The sequence below is a fragment of the Sceloporus occidentalis genome, unplaced genomic scaffold, assembly GCF_023333645.1.
Source record: "Sceloporus occidentalis isolate IW3139 unplaced genomic scaffold, rSceOcc1.0.p SCAF_333, whole genome shotgun sequence".
NCBI lineage: Eukaryota > Metazoa > Chordata > Lepidosauria > Squamata > Phrynosomatidae > Sceloporus > Sceloporus occidentalis.
In genome coordinates this window covers 587,535-598,180 of record NW_028317313.1, presented here as the reverse complement: position 1 = coordinate 598,180, position 10,646 = coordinate 587,535, and the positions used below count along the sequence as shown (strand labels likewise).

Genomic DNA, 10,646 nt, shown 5'->3' with positions numbered 1-10,646 from the left:
ATTCTCACAACAGCAAATGCACAAGTTCATCATAACTGTTCATAGCACCTGGGGATTATCCAAGGATTAATTATACATTTGACAAGATGTCAGAGGCTGCAGTAGATTGCCATACCCCCCCCAGAGAAAAACAAACAAACTTGTGGCCATAGAAAATGTACCTGCAACCAGTCAGCCCTTAAGATATATAGGTTAGATAAAAGATGGGTATATGTGTTCAGTTTTCATATTTTGGCTTTTATATTCTATTCACTTATTTCAGAGGGTGTTGGCTTCATACATGACTGATAAATTTAGACATTTAAAAACACAGAAAGGAGTAATTAAAAACAGTGAAAAGTAGAAAATGTTAAGCAACAGCTAAACTGGTGAGTGGGAGAGAACACAGCTTTGTCACTTTGCATCAAAGGGAAAAAGAAAACAAAATACATTCAACCATGCTTAAGGTTTTACTTTGAATTGCAGACAGACAAAATCTTTAGTTCCAATTGTACACACAATCATTGCTCCCCAAATTCTACACACACTCCCCTAACACACAATCATTGCTCCCCAAATTCTACACACACTCCCCTAGCACAACAGAAAACATAATTACTGCAACTCTGAACAAGTGCCTATTGAATCACTCATTCAGAAGAGTAGTGGATTTAGCACCGTTAAAAAGATTAGCGCACAAAAGGCTGAAAGTTAATGTAAAATTGCAGGATAAATATATTACCGTTCTGTTCTACTGTGAACATTACTTTTAAATCAATAAATGGTTGATACAAGGTTATCTGGAAGTTTTTCAACCTGTGTTCAAGACTAAGGCAAATCAGTTTTTAAATCCATACATTTCTGTGGAAAGTTGGAGACTATTAGTACTGGCTATTACATCAAACAAAAATATATATATATAAAAAAAAAAATTAAAATAAAAAAATAAAAAACACAGGAAAGAAAATAATGTAGCACCCACCCCAAGCTAAATATTCAGACAACTCAGCACCAGTAAACTCTCCTTTAATAGCTCAGGTCAATCTAATCAGGACATGACACTATGTAGCTGAAAAGGAACAAAACAAAAGTCAACGAGGCTCTTCAACTAGCTTCTTCACTCGATGTGGATGCCACATCCAAATCTATGGATCCGTGATTAACCACAAGACGTAGTCTCTTGGAAGGTGTGAAAGGGCTAAAAGTCACATTCCTTTTTTTTGTTTCTATTACGTTTTTTAATTTGGTCGAGCCGCTTTCCCGTTTTAAATGGCCCACAGCCCCTTCTGCAGTCAACACAGAGTTAGGAATTCCTCCGGTACCTGAGAGTTTCCGCTGGAGGTGGTTGTTGAAACCCAGCTCAACGTATGGCTTTAGAGACAATTTGGGATCCAAGTGAATTAGAGAGCTGGGTTCCCTCTCTCCATCCAGATTAAGTTGATGAGGTATGCTACCGGCAGTCCGAGTCTTCGCGTGTCCATTAAGGTTCGGGTGACTTTGACCTGGGTTAACATATGTTCTTTGATTTAGTTTCAAGTCTATTTTGCTACTTGCATCCAATCTCTCTTTAAACATCACCCGTCTGGATCTCAGAGAGAAGGTTTTGCTCGTATATGGCTTGTTTGATGGCAGAGGTCCCACATTTGGAGTTTCTGGGTGGCTGTGTGCTTCAGAGATCACCCTAAACATTTGACATTTTAAACGGTCCTGTTGGGTCTTCGGTAAACTGTCATCATGCGTTGCATCTGGACAGTTTACGATTGGGCCAATTGACTTCAAACTCTCAGGTTCTGGCACGATACGTTTGCCAAGGTTGACAGTAACATAATGAGTTAACCCAAATTGTTTGGCTGAAAGGGTGCTTGATTTTGAGAACCCTGCATCATTCAGCAGGCATGGAGTGTTCTCAGCTAAAGAGCCAACAGGTACAAAATCAATCTCTAAATCACGAGGTAATGTGTTACTTTCCAACAATGGCATTGGAACATCTTGTTCACAAACAGACCCTAGGGCACCTCTGTCGGGTGGAAATTCCAAACTTGGAAAAGAGCACAAAGACTCACCTTCACTCCACACATCTATATCATCCTCTCCAAACCCATTTTCCTCTAAACATGGTTTATACCAAAATCCGTCTTTGGCATTTTGATCGGTAACAGTTTCAGGATCTTGGACTTGACGATTTGCCTGTCCAACCGTTTTATGAGGACTGATAGTTTGTCGTCGAAGAGACACTACAGGCTCTTTTCTTAGTTTACAGCACTGGCCGTCACGTGGACTCTGGAAACGGGAGCAATCGTTACACCTTCTGTAATTATGGAGGACGATACGCACATCTTTCAAAAGAGTCCCCTCTGGCACTGCTACCTTCATTGGCAAAACTGGATTTATGCCACTAGAGGGCGAGTACCTCAATGAATTAACATAATAAGTTTGGGAACGAGGAAAAACAGGCGAGGACCCAAGTCTTAGAAAAAGAGCTGTGTTTCTGCTGTTTGTTGGACTCTTTTTCAGGCTGGGTGATCGCCTTGTTTTGGAGCCTGGAAAACAAACATAAATTTCAAATACTTATGTGTAGAATTCAAGAAGCAGACAGTACGCAACACAAGAGACATCATAGATATAGTCAAATAAATAAAATAAATACATTTACAGTAATTTCTATTTGCTATTAAAAAGGCCTAATAAAACAAGAATATATTAAGAATGCACACTGTACAAGAGTGACAGAAAACTTAATATTTAAGACGAGCATCTTTCATTGCATAAGGGGCAGATGGTGGTAGACTGAGGGAGAGATTTGAGAACATTCTGCTTTATAGAAAGGGTATATACTGTGAATAGACTTTCCAGTCATAGAAGTACAAAAAAAAAAACACCACTGTAACTAAGGTGATAGAAATTTACAGAGTAAAAAGGGTAAGCAATTGCCTAAAGACTTGCTACTGCACAAGAAGTTATGCTGGCAATTATCAAGAGAGCCCCATCAGCATGAAATGTAGACAAAGGAAAACAACAATAAATATTCCATTAGGATAGATAACAGAAGTGGTGGACAACAATGCTAAATCAAGTTGCTATATACACACACACAAAAATAAAACAAATGAAAAAAGCCTGTGAACTAACCGTGGTGGCTCTTTTGTCGCCCAGCACCATGTAGATTTGGTTTGCAATTGCACTTTCTCAACCTTTGCAAACGGCCATCAGTCTCTCTGAACTGGTATTTCTCCAATGAGGTAGATTCAGGCTGATTTTTCTGCAACTTAAAAGCCCCCTCACCTTTTCTGCAAGAAAAACATTCCAAGACCAATATAAATAAGTCTGAACACACAAGTGGAGGCAACCGTGACATTTATACATTCAAACCAGCAGATGTTTCAAGTGTACATTTCCCTCATGAGCTACTGTGAACAATGGGATCGCCCTCTAAAAATTCACACACATGAGGTTAAAGGGTCACATTAAAGATTGCGTCCCATGTAAAATATTCTGCTTCACCATATAATATAGTAAATGTAGCTTTGTATCAACAAAATGTCCCTTTAAGTGCAGAACAGCAGCACACAAATGGTTAACCCAGAGGAAGACTCACCTCTCACATGTGCAGCATTCACACAATTCATTCTTTTCTCCAAAAAAGCTGTCTCCATAGAAGCATGTAATTTCTTCATCTGGCTTAATGTCCCTGAGAACTTTCACGCAAGCAGTGTTTCGCTCTGTTGGCACAAACTAAACAGAAAGTTTAGCTCCTGTTTTCGTCCAGAAACCCAACAGTTTCTTAAATGGACATTCCAGCATACGATAGTCGAGAGGTCTCGAAATTTACATAGTGTTCCCCTTGCAAATGCATGTTGCCAGAAACCTCATACATTTGCACCTTTTACACACACACACTTCTTTTCAGGAGTTGTGTTCAGGCCAAAAAACACCCATAGTGCACATGCACAAGAAGCACGCCAATTGATTCAAAAGGGAGCTCTTTCACACCACTGATTGGTGGACGATACTGCTTGGAGCAGCCAAAGATAGCTTTTACAGTGGGGTTGCTCATGATCAGAAGATCTCCATAACAACCCATGATCCCAACTCCACCAAAATCAGAACACATCGGAGGTATGCATAAACATGGTGTACAGGGCTGTACAAGGTAGTATTTTGGAAAGCATCCCCAAGGGGAATTGTCCCAAGAGACGTATCCATCAACAAAAGGTGCAAGGTGTTATAAAACATTAACTACATCAATGAAAAATTAAGGCTGACAAGATAAAACCTACTCAGAGAATCACACAAGTCTATTATATATAAGGCATTGGAAAAAGTATGGGTTACCTTGCAGTTCGGCCGACAGTCTTCAGTGATCCATAACAAATGGAAAGCCAAATAAAATAGAAAGGGAAAAATAGAATGTAAATGCTTTTAATAAAGGGAAAGTCAGCTATTTTTGAGCAGATTGAATGTAAATTCATAATATATTTAGCACAGTTTGTTTGATCAAAACAGTACCATATTTGCTCGATACAACAAGGTTTGTTTTAAGCAAATGCTCTAAAATATATTCCTTGTCTTATATTCAAGGTCAGCTTATAATCAGACCTAAAATAGAGGTCTGACTATAAGAAGACTAAGATCCAGATCCCGTGCAGTGCTGCAGGGGACCTCGATCCTTCCCTCTAGCAGCCAGTGGAGATATGCAACCTCCGCTGCTGCCGGCACTTCCTCTGGGGCTTCGATGAGGGGGTTAAAAGGCTTATAGGGGGTGTATAAAGCATATCTGGGGCAGAGTGGCAAATAGGGGGTTAAAGAGCATATCTGTGAGGCAGAGTAGCATATAGGGGGCTATAAGGCATTTCTATGGGGCACACTGCATAATGGGGGGGGGGCAGGTTGACAAAAGTTTTTATTAAATATGAAAATAGTTAACATGTGAATATTTTGCCTAAATATTCACCTTTGGGGGGGGGGGTCATCTTATAATTGAGCAAATACGGTATATATATATATATATATATATATATATATACACATACACACAGCACGTGTAGAAGACAGATGGTAGTAAGATGATGGAGCTTGAGTGCTGTAGTCAGTTAGAGTAGGTTCTACCATGTATGGGCAATATTGGAATATTCCTAGTCATATCAGACCATTCATGTAATATACTACCATTCGAAAGATGATCCTCTTACAGTTGTCACGTGATCAGAAACACATCCTATTCCTAGTACTCAGGCCTAACGTGAGTATATGTATAGGGAACAAAACAAAACATGGATTTCTTACTAAACCTATTAGTTTTTTGTGATCACTTACCATGATTGATGAAAGCAGCAGGCCCTAACCAGAGCTGTGCGCATCTCTTTCGAGTGGAGTACATGACACTGAAGTCATTATCACCAAAACGAAGGAGGCTTTCATCTGCTTTGGGTAGTTCGGCAATACACCCAACAAGCAGTTCAATTTTTTCATTCTTTGTCCTAAAGAAAAACAAAGTGAAAGAAACCCCTACGGTCAAAAAGGGCTTTCGACAAATTCACTGACAGGCTCCAACTTGTAGTGACAAACAAGTCAGGCGTGACAACCTCACAAGATGTACATTTTGCTTATGGAAATACATAACATGACAAAATTAGAATATAAAGACAGCAAACAGAGCTCAAACAGCCAAAAGTTTGGTTTCACCCCTTCGTGACAATGGTTGATTTCATTTTTGGTACCCTTCGTGACAAAGGCCATTTTAACATTCCTGCGGTGCTCATGTTTAGCTGTGATTTTCATCTCATATTTACTGAACCCTGGTTTTGTTTGTTTGTTTTAAGGACAAGACATTTTTTGCTTTTTCCACACACACACACACAACCATTTTACTTCATGTATGAATTTATAACTCCTGGTATATGCCACTGTCACACAGCACCCCAATATGTGTTTAGCAACATCCCCCCCCCCCCAGTACAGTGAAACCATGCATAGGTTTGCCTAGCTATTTGGGAGCAAAAGGGACCCATTTGGGGCATGTGCATTTTTACAATCGGATTTTAGACCTATGGTCATCCTTGCTTGTGTGAATTCCTGTTCTAGCCAGGATCCACATCAAAAGCAACCAGGACATGTTCTAGAGTATCATCCTCTCTAGACAAAGTAGACTGAGTGGATCAATATCTGACAAGAAATAAAAAATATAAAAAAAACACCAAAGGTATATAACAGATTTACCATGACTTTGTAGATACTACTTTGCCTCCATTGCTTTCCTGTGAATAACGATTACAGGAAAGTATCATAAAGCCACTTTCCGGGAGGAACATCCGCAGATAGCGGAATATCTGAAAATGAAACAAAAACACTTGATGAGAAGGAAGTAGCTAGTTCATTTCCAAAAAGGTATTTGCAACTTGTGTTATGTCACACTTTATAGTTGGATTCTAGTGACAAAAAGATACAATTCCTGAAAAGGCTTATTTGCCCAGGAGAATGCCAGAGGCGCCCATCAACACAGCTGAGGTTGCACGTATCAAAGGGCTTCGGCCCACGTCCAGCACCAGGAGAGAATATATACACAGATAAAATAAAAACTAAAAAACCCCAACAGCGCAACATTGCAAGGAGTAGGTCAGGACACGTAAGAGACGCACCGCAGCAGCAGCCAGCAAAACCCTGTGATAAAGTAAATAAAGATAAACAAAATAAAAACAAAACAAACAACAAAGTAGCTCACATGAGCCACACGACCTGCATGGCGAGAGTAGCAAAGTCCCCCAAGGTGCAGGGCACCATAGCGGCGACTGCAGCTATCGAAAAAAGGCAGGCACGTAGGCATACAAGCTGAAGCGGTCGGGTCGAGGAGGCACGGTGCTCGACAGTTAATCCTCCCGCCGTGAGTTCCGGGCGTGCTCCGCTGCGTCACGGCCCTCGGTCGACGGTCTCCACGCTGGGGCAGCCCCAGGCCCGGGTCCCTGTCAAAACAGTCCTCCGCTTCGACAGACGGTAAATCCAGTGCGTGCAGAAAAGGTGCAACATCAGCAGGAGTCCGGACCGTGGCGGTAGCGGCACCTCCGCGCGCCGTCAAGGTAAACGGAAATCCCCATCTGTAGGCGATCTGGTGGTCTTGTAGGATCGCAGCAACTGGTCGAAGCGCCCGTCAAGCCTGGAGCGTAAACCGAGAAAGTTCCTGGAAAAGGGAAACCTGGTGTCCCTCAAAGGACCAGGACCGACGGGCTCGTGCCGCCCGCATGATTTCCTCCTTGAGAGCAAAACTGTGCAGACAGCAGATGATGTCCCAAGGAGGGCCACCCGGTATCGTAGGGCCCTGTGAGCCCAGTCAAGCTTGATGGGTTTTCTCCCAGCATCAGCGAGAACAGGCGGTCCAGTAGGCCCTTGAGATCTTCAGGGTGCTCGCCCTCGGGCATACCCCGCACGCGGATGTTAGAACGTCAACCCCTGTTATCCAAGTCCTCCAGGTGGTAGAACAGAGTGGCGAGCTGGGAGGAACAGGAGCGTTGAACTGTGGAGAGTTGGCGATCCACCTCGCGAACCCTGGTTTCGGCAGAGGTGACCCTCGCGTCCAGTCTCGAGAGATCCGCCCGCAGCGCCGTGACCTCAGCCCGGACGGTTTCCTTTACCTCAGTCACGAGGAGGCTAAAGTCATCCTTGGTTGGGAGCGAAGACGCCAGTCCCTGGCGGAGGGCTCGGGGCACTTTTGAGATAAGCCCTCGTCTGAGGCCTGTGAGCACGTGGAGGCCCACGCCATTTCTGGTTCCTCTGGCTGCGAGTGTAGCAGGGCCAGGGTGTGGAAATATTCCCAGAGGGACGCCGCAGGAGGCTTGCTGCTGGTCCCTGGGGTACCAGGGTCCAACGGGGTCTTTTTATTTCTGCCCATATCAGGCTTAGCAGGTGCAATGCGCAGATGTAAAGACCGGGTGGTGAGGAGCTCACAAATTAAGCAGCCATCTTCCTTGGCAGGCTAACCACGCCCCCTTAAAGTAGCTTTCAGTTGTAATATGAAAGACATTTTTAAAATGCGCCATCATTTCTGTAATAAAGCAGGGCTGTCAGGGTTACTTCGGTGAGAACACCTGCTTGTTACTGGTTTTCTTAAGCATTAAAAACAGAGCTTCTTAACATTTGCATAGCGTATTTATCTGACCCTTACAGACCTTATGCTGTCAGGTAACATTCCCCTTACACTATATTAGCTGCTCTGGTGCAAAAGTTGTAGGACATAAAATGGCAAATTGGTTCTAATTTTGAAAAATGACTACTCCCTTAGCAGGTCACCTGCGTGGTATTGCACCTAGGGGGTTATACTTATTGGCTAATACAATGACTAGTTAAGTGTGTAATTCTATATCAAAATAGATTTGATGGAACAGAGAAAAGATCCTACACAGTGAAGTAGCTTACATGCGTCTTAAGTGCGAGTTCTTGCTGTTTTGTACGGTTGTGGAAGTATTGTTTGGCCCAATCTCCCATCGTAAGCAGTCGAAATGCTTCATCCAGGTCCTTTTTCTTACGGAATGTTTGGAGTGCTTCACGCAAATGATGTTGCCTCCTTATAGAAGGCATTGGACTGCAAAAGTGAGAAGCACAAATGGCAAGGATTACAACAAATACAAAATAAAACAAAACAAAAAATGCATCCACGAAGCAAGCGCTACATACACTTTAATCCTAACAGCAGACAGATTTTTGCCTCCTGGGGTTTTCTGGTTATGAAAGTGGGACACTGGAATTAGCCCGTTAATGTAATTGACAATAACCCAGCCACTTCTGCAGATTATGTTTACTTTCTCATTAAAAAGCACCAACGGTTTTTTCCGGGGGTTTGAAGAATTTTTTCGGTAAAATATGCATTGCAGTAAACCAATCACAGTGAGTTTCTCCTGAAGATGATGATTTGGCCTTAAATAACGGATGGTTAAGGAGAGGAGGTTATGTTCAAAAAACCTTATTAACTATGCATTGTGTTTCCATGCCGCGGCCGTGCACCGGGGTATGAAATGGTATCCTGGAACTCTGCCCTAAAACACGATGTGGCTCGAGCAAGAAAGCACTGGTAGTGCTCTAGCCAGAATTTAAACATATAAGGTTTTAAAATGCATGTATGGTATTTCTTCTCCAGCTTCCAACATAACCATCTAATAACAGGACAGCCTCAGTGGAGTCCTGCTAAAAGCGTATGTTCTTTAAAAGAACCTTAAAGGGGAACTCCCACAACATGCTATTAGTAGTTATAATTTCAAAAATATTGTGATGTTTACTAGTTTTGAATAATTTTGTTTTCAGACAGCCACAAGTTAACAATTTAGGCATACGCTAGAATAATGGACTTTCACCCAGCTGGATACGCTAAATAATAAAAGTTTATGGAGGAACAGACTTCATTAGCATTGCCATGAAGAATCAGCTCAGTGTCATGTTCGAGCAAGGAAATTCACCCAAAATGACTGACAGTGGTCTGCAGATGAAGGAGGTTTACTGGATCAAAATGAGATCAAAGCAAGTCTTTTTTTTTTTTATACAGCACTGTATATTTTATGCTAAATGAGAAAAATGTATGTTTTCCATAGGATTGTTGCATTAAATTGTAGAGCACCTGAAATACGCCTCCCTGGTTCATATCTGACACGGGGAACTCGTGGCCGACGTCTACAAAAACCAGCAACACACTTTTGCACATACACAGGGAAAGAAACTCACCTAATTTTCATTTTGTGGGTTCTGAACCCCAAATATGGGTCAAGCACCAAACTAGTCGCCAAATCGTCATTTTCACAGAGCTCGATTGCCGTCACTCGATTGAAACTCATAGTATTATCAAGCCTTGTTTCATACTGTTCTCGCCTAAACAAAATGGAACAACAAATATTATAATATTCAGAAGTATTACAATAATTATGTACCATAACAAACCAGGGTTGTCCAAGTTTTCTGCAGTGGGCCACTTCAGCAGAATTGTATATGTGCGAGGGCCACACTCATTTTTCACTGTGAGAAAATATGGCCTTTAATAAGAAGATATGCAGATTAAAAAAGTAAATGAAACAAAACCTTTACTTTTCCTCTCACTGATTTCTGGCCCTAGAAAGGTTTGTGACTACAAATTCAGGATAATTAAAAATGAAATACTTCAATTTATTCTAGGGATGCACCAAAATGAACATTCTGGACCAAAACATTCACGGTTCACTTAGCCAAAACCGAAAGACCCCCCACCTTTAAAAATTAAAAAAAACCTCACATTTTTAATAAAAGTAGGTAACACCACAATTGGACAAAAAAAATTAGCAATATGACTTGGCATGATAGGAGTGTGATTGCTGTTAGCAATCACACTCCTATCATACCCAGGCAGCCAGTAAATGCTGGTACAGGGTCGCTGTAAGTGATGCATAGACCCCATACTGCTGGCAGCATCAATACACAAGGGGGGCAGCTAGCTAGGTTTCAGCATGTACTGGATGACTTGGTATGATAGGAGTGTGATTGCTAACAGCAATCAGTCCCATCATGCCTAGGTTCCAGCACTTACACATCCATGCTATCACACACTCATTCACAGATTAATTCCCTCAATCACGCATACTCATTCAAACACCCTCCCCACCCCCTTACCTGCACTGCAGCTCCTCGATACCACTCAGACTTCAGCAGAGGGCGCGGCCTCC

General features: G+C 42.0%; 1 protein-coding gene across 1 annotated transcript; it reads right to left on the bottom strand.

Annotated features, from left to right (window-relative positions):
* Nucleotides 1–1,083: 1,083 nt before the first annotated feature.
* LOC149274409 (histone-lysine N-methyltransferase KMT5C-like) lies at nucleotides 1,084–9,788 on the bottom strand. The gene is made up of 8 exons (XM_089505546.1): nucleotides 9,679–9,788; nucleotides 8,383–8,548; nucleotides 6,196–6,305; nucleotides 5,293–5,456; nucleotides 4,312–4,331; nucleotides 3,575–3,711; nucleotides 3,109–3,266; nucleotides 1,084–2,519 (listed from the first exon to the last, which is right to left on the bottom strand). The coding sequence occupies exons 1-8, from the start codon at nucleotides 9,786–9,788 to the stop codon at nucleotides 1,084–1,086; spliced, it is 2,301 nt and encodes a 766-aa protein (XP_089361672.1).
* Nucleotides 9,789–10,646: the final 858 nt, after the last annotated feature.